This window comes from Patagioenas fasciata, chromosome 2 (genome assembly GCF_037038585.1).
Source record: "Patagioenas fasciata isolate bPatFas1 chromosome 2, bPatFas1.hap1, whole genome shotgun sequence".
Classification (NCBI taxonomy): domain Eukaryota; kingdom Metazoa; phylum Chordata; class Aves; order Columbiformes; family Columbidae; genus Patagioenas; species Patagioenas fasciata.
In genome coordinates, this window is record NC_092521.1 from 158,834,818 (window position 1) to 158,852,154 (window position 17,337).

The 17,337-nt window shown below is 37.9% G+C and overlaps 1 protein-coding gene across 4 annotated transcripts in view; it reads left to right on the plus strand.

The window, feature by feature from the left end:
* The window catches only part of ESYT2 (extended synaptotagmin 2), an 83,558-nt gene extending 67,880 nt beyond the window's left edge, over nucleotides 1-15,678 (plus strand). For 2 of the 4 annotated variants that reach the window (XM_065830049.2, XM_065830050.2), the window contains 10 exons: nucleotides 931-993; nucleotides 2,925-2,999; nucleotides 4,851-4,937; nucleotides 5,503-5,652; nucleotides 6,687-7,075; nucleotides 9,326-9,424; nucleotides 10,042-10,173; nucleotides 11,467-11,572; nucleotides 12,521-12,570; nucleotides 12,674-15,678. In XM_065830049.2, the coding sequence (XP_065686121.1) occupies nucleotides 931-993; nucleotides 2,925-2,999; nucleotides 4,851-4,937; nucleotides 5,503-5,652; nucleotides 6,687-7,075; nucleotides 9,326-9,424; nucleotides 10,042-10,173; nucleotides 11,467-11,572; nucleotides 12,521-12,570; nucleotides 12,674-12,719 (1,197 nt within the window). In that variant the 3' untranslated portion in view covers nucleotides 12,720-15,678. The remainder of the gene's footprint in view (nucleotides 1-930; nucleotides 994-2,924; nucleotides 3,000-4,850; nucleotides 4,938-5,502; nucleotides 5,653-6,686; nucleotides 7,076-9,325; nucleotides 9,425-10,041; nucleotides 10,174-11,466; nucleotides 11,573-12,520; nucleotides 12,571-12,673) is intronic. The other 2 variants (XM_071805315.1, XM_065830051.2) reach the window with 1 other exon arrangement.
* The last annotated feature ends 1,659 nt before the right edge of the window (nucleotides 15,679-17,337 follow it).

Here is a 17,337-nt window from a genome sequence, read left to right on the forward strand (position 1 = left end):
AGGAAGGCATTTCTTTTGGAAGAGCATTAATAGTGGTGGTTCCTGTCCACAGAACAGCATGTTTTAAAGGACCATTACGCAATTTTTTGTTTTGCCACACAACTTTGAAAGCAGAATTCTCTCTTGAAACAAAATATTGTATTTAAAGAAAAAGCCTAAGTGTGCTACCTCAAAGTCTGTTTTATTTCAAAATCGTATTTCCTGAAATTACTTCTTATGAGTTGAATGCAAATTTTCTGTAACATTTTTGTACTTCATATGTGCCCCTTCAAGAACAATCTTATTCTTAAAGTAGAATTAAAAAATTTGCTTAATTAATGGCAAGTAGTCAAAGGTTTTTTTGCTGCTAAATCAGTTCAAATTCCTATTGTTACTGTATTTGCATGTTATTCAACTAAGTAGCAGACCTTCATTCTAGTTAGCACACAGTCTTTGTACATTCATCTGCTGAAGAGGCTCAAGTGACTTGAATTTTTATAGTGAACTAAGTCCTATCAATAATTTTGGCATAGTCCTTTCTCCCATAAAAGGACCCATTAACATAATTACTAGAGAAGTTTCTATATTGTGAAATGCACTTAATGAAATTTTGAAAAGGTTCATTTAGTAAGCAGTCCGTAAAACATCAGGCATTCAATAAATCCTGGTAAGGGAAATATGAGTGGACTAAAACTGAGTTATATGAGTTTTAAAGCAGAATACAACCATTTAGAGAGGACAAGAGGAAAAGAAAGTTTTGTCACACTTTTTCTTGTTGTTGTGGTTCCTTCATTGTTTTGTTTGAAATTTCTTTTGGGCTTTTTTAGGTTGATTTTTTTTTTCCCCCCACTTTGTCCTATGTTGTCGTGTCATAATTAATTAACCTAGCGAAATTGCTTCATTGCATGTCTTATTAACCCTTCCTATGTTCATTCTCTCCTGACTAAAAAGCATAATCCGTTAGAATTTAACCCTGATGGCTTGAAGAAGGCTGCTGTTCAGAAAGCCCTAAAGGTAAAACTAATATAGTTGTCCATTTAAGGTCACAAAAGTAAATGGAAATGCACAAATGCCCGCAACACTTCTCTTCCAACAGTGGGTGGAACTTCTGTTACTATATATATATATTTAGTGCAATTCTGGTTTATTCAAATATGGTTTCAAGAACTGGTCAAGATACTGGTAAAATACTGTCATCTGTGGTAATTTGAATTTTAGATCAGTGGAGGCTGCTTTAGAAGACTGGGGAAAAACAAATAGTCCTGAGAACTTGTTTGAAGTGACTGAAGAACGAAGCTGACATGAAAGCTAAATCATCTTTTACACACTGAGTGATATTGGTCAACTGTGACTTGACCAATAAAATCCATCTCTGACGTGTTTTGAAATAATCTTTCTGCTAGGTGTCTTTAGAAGGCTTTACGTATTTTTTTATATAAATGCTTAAGAAATTTAGCGCAGTTTTTTGATGGAAGGTGTAGAGTTGAGAGGCAAACCGAGAAGACAGAAGCTGAGCTCTCCACTCAGCTTGGACACAAGAGTCTCTGATAGATTTTAAAGAGCAGCTCTGTCAGTCGCAGGTGTTAGAGGTGCATTCTGTGTGTGTACATATTGCTGCCCATTTGGCAGGAATTAAAATGATATTTACATATAAGCAGAAGCGACAGGGTCTTTTTGTCAACTTCTGTAGTCTCTGTACAAATTAAAAATGAAACAAATCTCACCGACCATCTTTAAACACCAGCAGCTGGAGTATAATCTGCTTTTCTTTCTGTTCCTTAAACCTTCGGGTTCTGTTGTCTTGGAGAGCTCAATATTTTCAATTAGATATAATGAAAAAAAAGAAATGCAGCATTCATCCAAGAAAGGAGTGCTTTCTTAACAGCTTTTATTCTAAAGGATAGTATGGTCATAAGCAGTGCGTCACTTTAAAGTCAAGTAATATTTGTGGGAGTATGATGTCCAAAATGTAAGCTTAGATTCAAAAATACCTAAAACATGCACATTCTTAATTTAAAATATAAAATACTTTAATCACTTGGTTGTAATTGTGACCTTACATGCATTAAGTAGATTTTAACTAACTTTCTGTTTACATACCTGATCTGCACAATTTCCTACATGGTAGAATTCAAAGGATATCATTAACCATGTATACTATATTTTCTAGGCCTTTTAAACTGCATTAACACCTGCTTGAGATGGTTAACTTTCATGTCTAACTTTTCTTTCTGACTTAAATTTGTGTTAGGTTAATTTAAAGTTTGTAAAACAAACTTGTAGTTGGGAATGTTCCTTTACATATATAATGTGTTTCTAAACTGATGTTTATTTTCGCAGTTTGATGTAATGCTATACACCTGGTGAGCAAGGCTCAGATATGGCACATGGTTGATTCTCTAATAAAAGAGTATTTGGTAAACTGTAGAAATACACATCAGGTACATTATAGTGCATTTTCTTTCTCCCCAAACCAGAAAGGGGGGAATATCAATATTCTGATATTCTGTTCTGATATCACATCCAATTTAATACTACTGCTGCAATGTAAATACAGCCAGCTTCCTGACTTTGTGCTTTCTCCATGTCTCCCATCCGCATGCAGTTTTCATTTTGCAGTTTTAACTACCCTTCATTAGCTTTGGGGGTTGTAATGCTTATTAAAGGATAATCGTTCAAAGAAAACAGAAAGGAGTCTAAACCTCCTGCTTACTTGTAGCATTTTGCTTCAGTGTATTTAGGTTAGTTGGATGCCTTCATGTAAATGTGTTCTTGAGTTACTAGCTAGTCTGCCATTCAAGGCTGTTAAATAAAATACTGAGAATAATAGATCAACATAGAGTAGAATGCATAGGATTTGTATTTTTAAGATGCAGCCATTTAAGTTTGGGAGGCGAGAGGTTTTGCTTTTTTCTGAAGGCAAAGTTTTTCTTTTTCGTTACCAGTCAGGAAAGAAAATAAACAGCAATCCCAACCCACTTGTTTTGCTGTCAGTTGGACACAAGGCACAGGAAAGTAAGGTAAGTTCCTACTCTTTATACTTATAGAATCATAGAACCATTTTGGTTGGAAAAGACCTTTGCAATCAAGTCCAACTGTCAGCCCAGTACTGCCAAGTCCACCCCTGAACCACGTCCCTAGGAACCTCATCTCTAAACCACGTCCCTAGGAACCTCATCTGTGCATCTTTTAAACCCCTCCAGGGATGGTGACTCAACCGCCTTGGCTCTGTCTACAAAGACTTGTTGTCTCTGTGTGCTTGGCATTGGCCATCAAGCCATTGAGCGTATCCAGTGTGCTAACAGTTACCACCAGAATTGAAATTGCCAACAAGAAGCCAAGGATTGACTGGGTGCTTACTCAGTTTGAACAGTCTATGAGTAGAGACTGGATTTTTAACTATTTGTAGATGTCTTTCCACAGTAGGTTCTGATCTGCAACTAAGAATCCTACAGTAGTGATTGTGCAAGTAACTGTGGTTAAACAGCAGGTTTCAAAATACTGATGAAGATTTGAAAACTTAACAGAATCACAGGAGTTATAGAAACACCCAGGTCAAAAGGGACGACTGAAGACCATCTGCTTGAACCTCCTGTTTAAATTAGGGCCTTGGATTAGCCAAAGTGCTGTGTTTCTCTCAGGAGCTTGTAGTTGAGCCAGGCTACTTTGTTGTTATGTCTGCTGCTTTGATGGATGGAACACTTGTGTGCTTTGAGAAGGTTGTCTTCTAGTGCCCTTGAGCTTCTGTGCTCTCCAGGGTAGGATACTCACAGAACCCCTTCTGACAGTTCCTAGAGCAACCTGAAATCTGCTTTTCTGAAGTCCAGAGCTTTTATTCTGCTCCTTGTTTTCCTCATGCTCCTTAGGATCTTAAGTTCTGTGATTTTTATAGTCACTGTAGCCAAGACAATATTACTCATTTGTAAGTAGGAGATTCAGAAGAGCACCACTCTGAATCAACACATCCAGTGACCGAGAACAACCATAACACAGTGTTTTCCTAAAACAAACTTTTACATTGCTTGTGCACCTCTGTGCCGCTTTCCTAGAAAACATTAGAGTAGTTGAAGCTCTCAGTGAGAACCTGGTTCTGCAGACCTGAGACAGCTTGGTGTCATCTGAAGAAGGTGTGACCCATCTCCTTTTCCTCACTGGGTGGTCTGTAACAGATGCCTGGCATGAGGTCAGTCTTGATGGTGATCCCTCTGATTTTGACCCAAGGCATTCGACATACCTGTCGTGCATAACCAACCTCTGTGCCTTCAAATAGCTCTTTAAAATAAAATAGCAGTGGTGAATTGATACCTAGATAGGTAGATGTATGTAACATGGGTATGTTTTGTTTTTAAAGTGTATCCAAAAGGAGAGGACATCTAATCTAGTGGCTTCATATCGTGCCAAAATTTGTCACAAAGCCTAAACCAGATCTTATATATGGTCTTAATTTTGATACTTATTAGGGAATGGAGATAGAAATTGAGGTCCTTTGTTCCTGGAGACAGCTTTTCTTGTGAGCACTTTTTTCTCCACACCCCCCCCCAATAAAGGGGTTGCTGAAAGTTGGGAGATTTGGGAGTAAAAGGCCTTGCATTTGCTCATAGACTGGTGTGACATAAAGGTTCTTTAGCAGGAGTTTTACTTTACATGCAGCAGCTTTAATGAAAAACATATTCTGTGACATGTCCTGTGTATAATTTTACATGTGGTATTATACATGCCTTGGGTAGATCCCACTTGGCCTTTGTCTAAATGTGTCAGGTTTCAGACATTAATTTTGCAAAGCCAAAACAAAAAATGTCTTCAACTCTTGACACTGGCTTTATTAGACAAAAATGTTTGGTAATTTTTATGCTTCCTGTCTCTAACTTTAGATTCGATACAAGACCAATGAACCGGTATGGGAGGAAAACTTCACTTTCTTTGTACACAATCCCAAAAGACAAGATCTTGAAGTTGAGGTATGTTGTCTCACTCTCTTTAGATACCTTTATTTCTAAGACATTTCAGTAGTAACATTCAGATGTTACAGGCTGTTATGACATTAGGCTAAATATATTGTGATTGCCATTTAAAATTATACTTAAAGGGGTTTTATAGTCCAGGCTATGAAATGTTTATTTGCATTTACCACTAAAACGAAGAAAGACTATAACCAGTCACTCACCAGAAAAACATAGTTGATGGTTGTCTTACTTAACAAACCAAACCAATAAATTTATACCTGTTTCGAACTCTAACCATGTAATTATTTGGTCAAGGGTCAGGTAGATGTAGCTGTGATGGTTGTTTTTCTGTCTTGCTTTTGCTGTAGAAGATAGCGATGAAGAAACTAGGCATTGAGTATATTTGTTATTTCCTTCTTCAGTGCAAAGTAATCTTATGATCAGGGAAGTTTGGTTTAAGAACAACCTACATTTAATATTGTTTGTTTGTTTGTTTTAATAAAACTGTCATTTCCTTTTCTTTCTCTGAACTCTTACAAAGCAGATGATACAAAATGACTTGGCTTCTGTGTTCCTTCAGGTGAGGGATGAGCAGCACCAGTGTTCTTTGGGGAACCTCAAGCTGCCCCTCAGCCAGTTGCTGGAGAGTGAAGATTTAACTATGCATCAGCGGTTCCACCTGAGCAACTCCGGGCCAAACAGCACTATAAACATGAAGATTGCACTCAGGGTACTCTCAATCTTTTTTCCATTGTAAATATCCGAAAGCCTTTTAAGGCTATTGTGACTTCTGGTCTTCTGGCTTTATGAAGAAGATAGTACATTTCCTTTGGTGTCACAATGCCAGGTGTCCTTAGTTGTGGCAGTGCTATCAAATACACAAAGGTAACTTCTAATTTCAGTACATTCTATTTCAAAACCAGAGAATTCTCCAAACAAAACCGCTGCATTATAATTAAGACTGAGATTCCCCGTGGTTTTAGGTTCAGAAATCACATTTGGAATCTGAATTGCTCCACGTTCTCTTATGACTCAGTAGGCTACAGATCAGTGAAATCACCCTTATCTTATAGAAATGGAACTGAGGTCATGATGGTTTAAAAAGAATGAAGTTTATAGGGAAAGGAAGTACCTTCACAGTACTAGGAAAATTCAAACCAAATTCCAAGCATATGAAAGTTTTGAGGATGAAACTTGCATATCCCAAAATTGGTTTGTTTCTTTTCCTCAACTAAATTATTTGGTTTAATAAGGCAGTGTATCTCTTTGCAAACAGTCAGACTTCTGTTACCTTCTGTTATTTGTTTCTAAAGTGTTTTCTTGCTTACTTGTCATTAATACATGAAAATAACCTATAAAAGAGAAAATAAGTTAAATGAGTGAGAAAAGCTTGTGATTTAACATTAGATGTCAAAATATTAGAGGAAAAACTATTCTAAAAGAGCTTTCCAGGTGGGTAGATCTGCAAAGTAAATAGCACTTGCACCTAAGTGTGTTAAGTATGGGAAGGGAATAATGGGAATAATTCTAAAAGAATGGAGAATTTCAAATTGCTTTAAAGTGCTGCAGTTGCCAAAGAGAAGATGGAGCTGTGTTTTGCTCTGCAAAAGGTTTCCTATTTTAGAATGAGTGTGTGAATATTTTTGGTCCTGCATTAGTGTCTGAACTTAACTTGTCACCAACCAGTACTCCCGTAGAAACAAATTTGCTCCTGTTTTTTATACTGGAAAATAGTAATATTGTATGTATTTTTACTATATCTAGGTCCTTTCTCTTGAAAAGCAAGCAAGATCTCCAGATCATCAACACTCAGCCCAAGTAAAAAGGCCAACTCTTTCCAAAGATGCAAGGAAATCCTCTTTTAAGCCTCAGGTTCCTGTCTCACCAGCACCTGATTCAAACAAAACAGTTCCAGCTTCCCCAGGGGCTGATAGCGATAAAAAGACTGATACAGCTGACAAAAGCCAGCCTCCCAATGCCAGCCCGCAGTGGCCAACAGATCTCAGCCGAAGCTCCTCCAGTCTTCATGCTTCTAACTTCTCCTATTCTCCCAGCCACCTCTCGGTCAAAGAACCCACTCCCAGCATCGCCTCAGACATATCTCTGCCCATCGCCACACAGGAGCTACGGCAAAGACTAAGGCAGCTTGAAAAGTATGCTGTTAATTACTTCTTTTTGCAATACTTCTAAGTTGATTTATAGAAAGTGTCATCAGTGCAGCCAAAAAAAAAGAGTCCTTAGTTTGCATTTCAGTATTATTTTTTCCTGTTGCAGTTTGAGACTGGCATTTGAAGATTAGCCATTGTGATTTTCTTCTTCCCCTGGTACCTCAGTTAGATATATTCTGCAACTACAAGTTACCTCACTATTGCAATGATCACAGCATCACAGAACGTTAGGGATTGGAAGAGACCTTGAAAAATCATCCAGTCCAATCCCCCTCCAAGATAAAGTCCACCCTGTTCTCATAGCTACACTGTGCAGTGCTATAAAGAGCAGCGTGACAAAAGAGAAGGATATTTTTCTGTAAAACATAAATCAGTTTCATGGCAATAGTTGCCCACCACTGAATCCTATTAGCATTAGTATTAAGCCAATTAAGCTGAATATAGCTGGGTTTTTTTAGATTACTCAGAGGGATAGTTGACTATAAAGATTGTTAAATGAATAGTCAGTTACTATTCCATTAATGAGGATTGCTGCAGCCACGCTTTCTTAAATTCTCTATTTTATTTTCCTTTACTTGCCTCAACGGGCAGCTATACTTACCAGTAATAAAGACAGCTGAGCAGCCAGTCTGCTCCGAACAGGAGAATGGAAGCCATTAATTCCCTATTCATGTAGCTTTGTGAATCGAAGTAGAAAGATTTGTGTTTTTCATTTGAACCAATTCATCTTTATCAGAGTTCATTGAATCAAAAGAGCAATATTGGTTGGAAGAAACCTCTGGAGTGCTGTTGGCCCTCTGCTCAAAGCAAACCCAGTTCAAAGTTCGATCAGGTTTCTTGGGCCTTGTCCAAATGAGTCAAGTATCTCCAAGGCTGGAGATTCTGTAGATTTTCTCAGCAATTCCAGTGCTTAACCACTCCACTGTGAAAATGTTTGGGTCTTTTCCTCTGTTTCCAATGGGAATTTATCTTGCTGCAACCTGACCGCAGCCTCTTGTTGTACTGTGCACAGCCATGAGGAGTCTGTTTCAGTCTTCTCTGTAATCTCTGGTTTTAGTGGTGAAAGGTTGCACTTGAGTCTGTGTTGGCATTTGTACAAACCCTTTTCCTTCACCATCTGCTCATGTGCTCCAGTCCCTCATTTATCCTTATAGTCCTCGGCTGTATTCACTTTGTCAGTCTCTTTTCTGGCCTGAAACTGGGTTAAACTTAATGATGATAAATGTTGAAATACTACTCCTTATTTAATACACAAATTTAATACCTTTTTATTTAAGAAGAGTGGTAAAGCTACACCTAAGGACATCCTTTATTGCAGGCCCCATGTTTTTAGGTGCTCTGATTTTTTATTTTTTACTAAGAAAATACTGAACTGAAATGCTTTATTCCAGTTTTAAAGTGAATGACTTGGGAAAATTAATGGAGCATTCTGCAATCACTTTGTAGCGGGTTCTCATGCAAGAGGCATTGCCTCTCCCTTGAGGATGAGATATCCTTTGGGTGGCTGAGAAATGCCCAGCGTGCCATGTTCTGTCCTGTGTGAAACAGAAAATACTCATAGTCATTTTACACAGAATAAAATACACATTTTGTAGAGATGAGGGAACTCTGCCGTTCTTTAAAACAGAAATTCTTTATCATCGTGGTTGCTTTTTATTGAAGTGTAAATTGATTTAAATCGTATTTTCAATGTGGCATAACCAACAGAAAAGTAAAATGGCTGTGTTTATACTGTGTCTGGAGCTTTTAATACAGTAAGCGGGTTTAAGTATCACTATTTTAAGCCAAGGATATTTATATTTCTACATTAGAGAATTCAGAAAAGAACGAGCTGGTCTTCTGATTGCCTCCTGGCCATAGGTGAGAGTGGCCCATCACTGAGGTTTTCAGTGCATTTTGCACTGTTACTCTTTCCAGTTTCCTAGATACTGCTTTAGTGTTTGTTGCAGGGTAAGCAAGTTCTTTACTGATGGTGATTTTCAGAGTACCGAAGCTGACAAGACAAGAATACCTCACTTATTTTGGAGAGCTGAGCTGTTGGGCAAGGAACTAGAGTACGAGAAACGGATGAAAATACGCTCACATGCTAACGTTCTCTCTTCTTTCACATTGATTAGCAAAAAGTTAAATAGATAGTACATAATTTCTGGGAAAACTCAGCGTATATTTCACTTAGGTCTTAGTTTAAATATGTGTTTTAGAAAACTAAGGATAGTGTTGTACTTTTTCCTGCAGTGGAACAACTCTGGGCCAGTCTCCATTAGGACAGATTCAGCTAACGATTCGTCATAGTTCACAAAGGAACAAACTGATTGTGGTTGTGCATTCCTGCAGGTGAGCAGAAAATACCCAATTTCATTTCTGCGCATCTTGCTTTGTAAATGTTGTCGCATCTTGAATTATCCTCATAATTTGGTTGTCTGGATGATCTTTGTTGTTTTTAAAATAACATGCTTATTGTAATTAATTGTGTCAATACACAAACACTCAGAGCTATACTCAGACTCGGTAAAAACTTCAAAACTTTTGCTCTGATTTTGGTATTTGTCTCTTAGGCCTCTGTCATTCAAAATGAAAACAGCACATAGATTTTTATCAGCAGCATCCAAAGGCTGACTCTAAGAGACTGAATTTTGCATGGAATGACAAAAACACACCACTTTTTGAAAGCCATATCTAAACTTCTAATGGGAATTTAAGAAACATTGCATTCCCACCTCTGCTGTCTGCTCACCATTTATCTGATCTTATACAAGTTCTTGCTTGGCATTTTTTTAGTTCTTCTTTACCACTGGTATTAGCTGTGGGCTGTATCCTGCATATCATGCTTTGTGCAGGGTATCCCACAACAGATTCATGTACTAAATTAAGCGACAGTAGTGTAGAAACTGATGTTCAGCAATGTCTCATTTATTTTTTAAGTGTTTTTCCTTGTTTTTCACTGGTTACAGAAATCTAATAGCATTTTCAGAAGAAGGATCTGATCCATACGTGCGAATGTATTTATTGCCTGACAAGAGACGATCAGGAAGAAGAAAAACACATGTATCAAAGAAGACATTAAACCCAGTTTTCGATCAAATGTATGTTCTAAACTGTGTATAGCAGTTTTATATCATGTAATTTCAAAGCTGTCAAATCGAGACTTCTCAGCTTACCTGAATAAATGAGCTGTTGCAACTTCTGGTTGTCCCCACCAGGCTTGGTCATACCTTTCTCTTCTGCTTTAGCAGCTCTTCCCATCCTTCTGTTCCTTCCTGTCACTACAGCCCGTCTTGCTCTGTTACCAGCCACTTCTCTCTTGTTTTCTCTCTTGCCCTGAGCTGATTCCATCCCTGTTGTGCTGGTAGTTGGGAAGCAGCATGCACTCGAGTGCCTTTGAGCCGGGTGATGCTGTGGGGATCCATCCTGTCCTGCCAGGATGCACGTTGGCTCTGACGGGCCCATCACCTGTCTGACGATGCTGCCTCCTCTGTGCATCATCACATCACCCGGGCCCTCTGCTTGGTGGCACTTCTCAGCATCCAGGGAGTCAGGAAATTTCCCCGTAGTTTATACCCTCGTCTGTAGGCTGGAAGTTGTGCAAGCTTGTGCAACGTTATATTGTAAAAAAATCCTTATCTTTGCACTCAGCTGTCTGGTGGTAGTTTCCCTCAGACGTGTGCCCCTTTCTGCCTCACATATCACTTAACAATAAAGATCTTTCTCTATGGACAGAAACTTAATTTGGGGGAAAAAAACACTTCAGTCCATTCTGTCCAGGGGAAATCTGTAAGCATTATTTAGACGCTCTGGTAGGTTTTCCTGGTACAGCAGCTCTTTCCTGTTTATTGCAGGTAACAGATATATTTACTGTGCCTTTCCAAGTAAAATGTGTTACAAAGCAATAAAGGTGTTTAAGAACCATAGTAAGAAATAGATGTAGATTGTGGTCTGATCTTGCCCTTGCTTTCCTGAAGTTTCAGATCTAGAAAGAAAAGGAGCCAAGGGTTCTACAGGACCAGGGATCAGTAAGACTGACCAGTCTTTCCCTTTTGGAGAACAGTGATACTGAGCTGCCAAGACAGTAGGATTCCCCATTCTCCTTCTCTGTAGAGTCAGCATTTGACCTTTTCCTTGTTTTGTTCTGTTTGGGTTTTGTTTTACCAGTGGCTTCTAGAGACCAAAGGTAACAGAATTCTCAAACATTTGACATTGATCATAGTATGAAGAAAAATTTTAGGCAAAGCATTGGGATTTTTTTTCTTCATTTATCTCAGACCTCATTTGGGTGGAGGGGGGTTGTTTGGTTATGATTTGAATTGTCGTTTAGCTGTAGGAACTGAACTTGCACTTCAGGTACAAAATTCTCTCTAAAGCATCATTTTGCCTGTCAGATTTGATTTCAGTGTTTCCCTCCCTGAAGTGCAGAGAAGAACACTAGATGTAGCAGTGAAGAACAGTGGTGGTTTCTTGTCCAAAGATAAAGGGCTACTTGGCAAAGTAAGTTGACAACAAGCAAATTCTGTTAATAAAGCATGTTATTATGTAAGACGCAAATCCTCTTGTGAGATGAGATTATTAGCATTGATTGAAGCACCCGATTCAGGTACAAAGCTTTTAAAAATGATAGATGGCTTCGATGTCAGGCTTCAGTAAGGGAAGGAACAAACTGCAGAGACAGATGTCAGAAACTGAGGCAGTGATCTCTTCTAGGAAAGGGCTCTCAGTAACAAAAGAAACCTGCATGTCAGACTTATTAATCGTACAGTCCAAAAAAGAAAATAACTAGTGGAAAACAGGTGGTATCTCAGAAAATGTTCAGACAAAACTAGAAGGACAAGCAAGAGTACTTAGAGAAGCACACGGAACAAATGTATGTTTAGTAATTAAAATTACAGATTGTAACATCCATGAGAAAGAGGTGCTACTGGAGACGTTCCCAATGCCAGAACCAGCTTCACTGTTCTGTAGGCACTCATTAAATCGCTCTATTACCTACACATTTGGAGCATGGAAAAGGAATAGTAATTCCTACACGCTTGCAAATTTACACGTTAGAGCTCTGTAAAGAGGATGAGAGATACCGGAATAGTGGTCAGTTCATGGGGAGTGCTGTTCCTAATTTGCCTGTTTAGCAGGAAGGCTCTCGGCATAAACAAATCAGCTGATGACCATTGTCAAGGTCTGCTGTGTTCAGAATTTCAGCCTGTGAGGTGCTCTGGGACTCTTTCACTAAAGGATATAGACTTTAGGTTAAAAACAGCAACTTGAAACTACAGGCCGAGCAGATAGCTAGGATGACAAGGATGTAAAATGTAGTATTTATTAATGGCATTGCTTACACTGTAGTTTACAGGATTGTCAGATTTGATCTTTAAAAGACAAAGAATGAAAGGCAGACATCATGCATTGATTTCTAATTTAGCTTTCCAATTTAACTTTCCACAGGTATTAATACCTCTGGCATCTGAAGAACTTGCTAAAGGCTGGACCCAGTGGTAAGTATATTTCCTTTAATAATAATAATACTACATACTAATAACTGGGCTGCTAATAATAGTTTTAATAATACATGCTAAATGTAATTATTTTTTTTTCCAGGTATGATTTAACAGAAGATGGTACAAGGCCACATGGTGCAAGTTAGGCCAGTGGATACTTGGAATTCACCACACAGAATTTTGCCAACCTTTATATATTTTTAAAGCGTTCTTCTCACAGATGTACCAATATTATTTTTATAGCTTTACTGACTTCATTCTTAGACACATCCCCAATAATTTTATAACACTTGGCCATTTTATATAGACATAGCCTTTCTCATTGTTAAACTTTGTATTTTAATTTGCAAAACCATTTTATGTGTTACTGTCATGTGCAATAGTACAGTAAAGTAACCTTTTGTGTTTAAATTTATCTTTATGATGGCTGTACCTATTATAAAGTGAAAAGATTATGTTCTGCTGTTTTCTTGCCTTGTTTTATATCTCACCAAGGTATACTGTACCATGTAAATATATACTATTTTTTTATAATTCTTTCATGCTGGTTTGAATTCAGAAGAAAATTAGATAAAGGATATACATATTTTCTTGTAAATGCATGTTAATTTCTTCAGGTGAATCTCTTTTGTCTTTGCAGCACAATGGTCTTAATCATTTTGTGATATTCTTCAAAAAGAAACTGCAGAAGAACCTTTTTACTTTGTGTTCCTGGCCCACTGTGGCTAGCTTAAAATGTACAAAACAATGGCATTTTAATATTTATATATAAATGTATTATTGAAAGATCATGCTATAGAATATTATAAACAAAAAAGAGAATTCTATAAATATTGTATAAATAGAGGATGAGGTCCATAAACAGAGGATGAGGTCCATTAATCACAGTTTTTAAATCTGCGTTTTTAGTTAATGGAGCAAACATATCAAACAGTACAGTTTTATTATAGAGGTTCATTTGGATTTTGTTATTTATTCTGGTACTCTGTAGTACCAGACATGTGACCTTTCAAAGATACTAGGACATGGGGTTTTTTTGTAATAGAAACAAAGTCTCTGACCACTTAGAACTGTCTTTGCTGCCACATTTCACCAATTTAAAAGGTATACAAATCAGCTTGCAATGTAAGTTCATATAGTAGGCATACATACAAGTCGTATGTTATTTTATTACACAAAACTGTGCTAAATAGTATATTATGCTATACATTCTGTAATACTCAAATGGAACACCAATAGGTAAGAGAGTGTGAAACTGAGTCAAAACTGTCTGTACAGTTGCTTCGTTGCTACTTAGTGTGTTTGTTGGATGTAGAAAATGCACTTCAGTGGTGCCCACCAGGTTCTTGAGGGATCCTGGCGTTCTGCTGAGCATCGCCACAGCTGCTGCGAGGCCGCGGCAGTGATGCAATTAGCACAAACTGATAAAAGGAGACAGTTGAGAGCTGAAGCGAGAGGGTCAGCCTAAACAGCTGAGCTCATAACTCTTAATTTTATGAACTATGGGAAATTTTTTTGTATTCAGAATTGATTTTTTTCTTTTTCTGGTAAGTTTTCTCAGACTGTTATAAAAATGTGCATTAAGAATCCAAGAGAACAGTTCAGCTCTTTCAGAGCCAACGCCCTCATTCTTGGATAAGTATGCAATTAGACAGATAAAGGACATTATTTAGCTAAGATTCCAGAATGATCTCCCAGCCAAGAAAGAATTTCAAAGCAGAATAGTAAACTCCTGAAATTAGCTTTATTGTAAGACTACTGACAGAACCTTAATTCTAGATGTAGAATATGCCTACGTTACTAGATGTACCAAAGTGCCTACCATAGATGTAGCTTTTTGTCTTTTCCAAGTTTAAGAATTGACTCATTTCAGTTTGTCGAAATTTGGTTTAACATGAACATTTGTCATGGATGTGTGTGACATGCACACATACACCTCTATACAGTGATGGCCTTCTTATCGCCACATTTTATACAAGACAATTTTAGCAAACAAACTTAAACTGTAAATTTTGCTACTGTTACTTTCTGATGGACTCAGCAATAGAGAGGTTCTTTGTAAGAAATCATTTCCATTTGAAGGCTTCACTCTATATTGGAATGTACAACTATATACATACACTCATCTGTTCATACAGAATGTAATATATTATGAAATATGTATTTTCTTTGCTAGTTCTTCATGAAAATGTTAAGAATGGAAAGACAGAATCATTGTTAATGCAATGAAAATGCAGGAAGCGAAAGGTGATCTAAATAAACGAGGTCTAAGTGCAGGACTTTGCCATAATTGTCTTTTTCCTTGGTTCAGCCCAAGGTAGAAGGACTTTTGCTGTTCATCTTGGCCAGTGACTCCTCAGAGTTTGATCCATAGCCAACAAATGGGCTGTTTGAATGATGTGGTGTTTCAAGTCGAAGTCTGGGGACAGATGTTAGAAGACTCTGCACTTATTGTAATTCAGTAAGAGTAATTCCTATTGACTGTAATCGGCCCCGGATGCCAGACTCTTTAGAAGTGTTCTCTTGAGTGAATTTGGATCAGAATATGAGTGCCTAGATGAGACTGATTCTTTTGATAGTGGAAACAAACCTCTGTATCATAGTTACCATCTTCTGGTGGTTCTGTTCATATGGAAGTAGGAAGGACAAACACGACTTTCCTCTGGGTTAAATTGCACCTCATTATCAAATCAATGTATTCAATATCAACTGATAGCTTTTCATGTAGTTCTTGTTTATCATGTGCCTTAAAATATGAACATATGAAGATATTTAAGAAATGGCTAAAAACAAGCTTTGTTACCTGTATGTACCAACACATGTTCTCTACTGTTGAAACTGTTTTTAGATTTACTCTGCTTCACTGACGACAAAACCAGCTTTCTTAATTATAGCAGTGGTATAACGTGAACTCAAATCAGCATGCATATCACTTGGATTTGAAGAATTTTCATTTTCTGTCTTGAATCCTTTATCAGAGCTGCAGCAAATGGTGAGAGTTGAAATGAGAACAAAGGGTAATCGATTTTGTACAGATTGCCTTTTTAGCTCATGTAATTCTACATAATGATGCATGTATTTATTCAATAAATGGTTCATATGGAATCAGCGTGTTGTTTCCCTTTACACACACATTCCCTTTTCCCTGCTTTTGCATATCCCTGTCCTAATTAGTAATACGATGAGGTGATTTTTTTCAATAGTCATGTGTGCTGATTATTACTTGCTGTAAGGTGTGTGGGCAAATTTGGGGGTTTTCCATGAAATAAAGTAGAGTACAGGAGAAGTACAGGCTACTTCACTGGAGAATTCCTTACTTGTTGGTCTGGAACTAATTCACACTTAATAATTAGTAGATCCTTTGTTCAACTTGAGTGTCTAAAATTTTTTCTCTTAAAATGATCAGTTGAACAAACTGTCATGATTTTAGCACTTAGCAGTTGTCATGAATTATGTGTTCAAAATGACCTAAAACTGCTTGAAGTTGCCTTTGATTCAGAAGCAGATGTTTGAGCGTGGCAATCCTTCCTGTCCTTCCACCTGAGAAAATGGGTACTGGATCCTCTATCTATTATAGAAAAACAGCCATAGAAATTATGCTTTTTGCATTAAACATTAATTTCTAATTAATTATAATGCCATAATTAATTTTGATACTTCTCCCCTTAAGCAGCTACAACTTGTCTGAATTCCTAATAGTTTTCATCAGCCATAAATAAAAGTTGCAATAGTTCATCACCCAGTCACCCCACTGGATAATGTTTATTGACACTAAAGGGAGATAGCTCTCTTTTCTGGCAGAATAAAGGGCTTCTGCTCATCAACGGGAAGGCATCTAGAGCCAAGTAAAAGCAATGCCCATCTTCCTGCCTCCCTCACGCAAGGTATTTCTGGACGGCACGCTTCCTGGCAGTGCCAGTGCTGATCAGATGGCTGCATCTGCCAGACCTGGATCAAAATCAAACCTTCCATTCAGTCCCACAAGACAGATGGTAACTCCTTCCCTGGAGACATTCAAAACCCACCTGGACATGTACCTGTGCGACCTCACCTAGGCGTTCCTGCTCCAGCAGGGGGATTGGACTAGATGATCTTTTGAGGTCCCTTCCAATCCCAAACGTACCGTGGTACTGTGATACTGGGACCAGCACCTGCAAAAGAACACTGCCTGCGTATTCACAGGTTCTTGTTAAGAGAGGAGAAATAATTGTGCGAGACACTCCTCCAGATGGATTTGGTATTAATTTGATAGGCTCGGCCAAGCCTAGACTTTTTCTTAATATTTGCTGACTGTTTAAACTGGTTTTGGCCATCATTTAGTTCATCCGGTCTCCATCCAAGGGCAGTGTTCGTCAACATGGTTATTTTGGGTATTTCCTCAGGTAAGAGCTGAATACAAAATTGGTTCCCTATGAGTTTTCTGTTTTAATCATATATATTCTCCCCCAAACTCACTCTGAATGTTAGATGGTACCTTTGATATTTTGTAGAAAGACCCAAAACTTCAGATACTCCGAGGCCTACATGCAGCTGTAGCTGATTGCTGAAGGACTCTGAGTATTTAGTCACAAATGGTATTTTTATACATCTTAACAAAGTGTCTAAGTTTGTGTGCTCTCCTACTGATTTCTAAGGCTGTCAGGCTCTCAACAATGTTCTCAGCTACTTTCTGAAAATACTTTATTTGAAAAATGCAAAGCAGCTGAAGTAAAAAACCCACTTGTATTTCTCTGTGTTCTGCAGTGAATGTAGCTGCCAGATGAG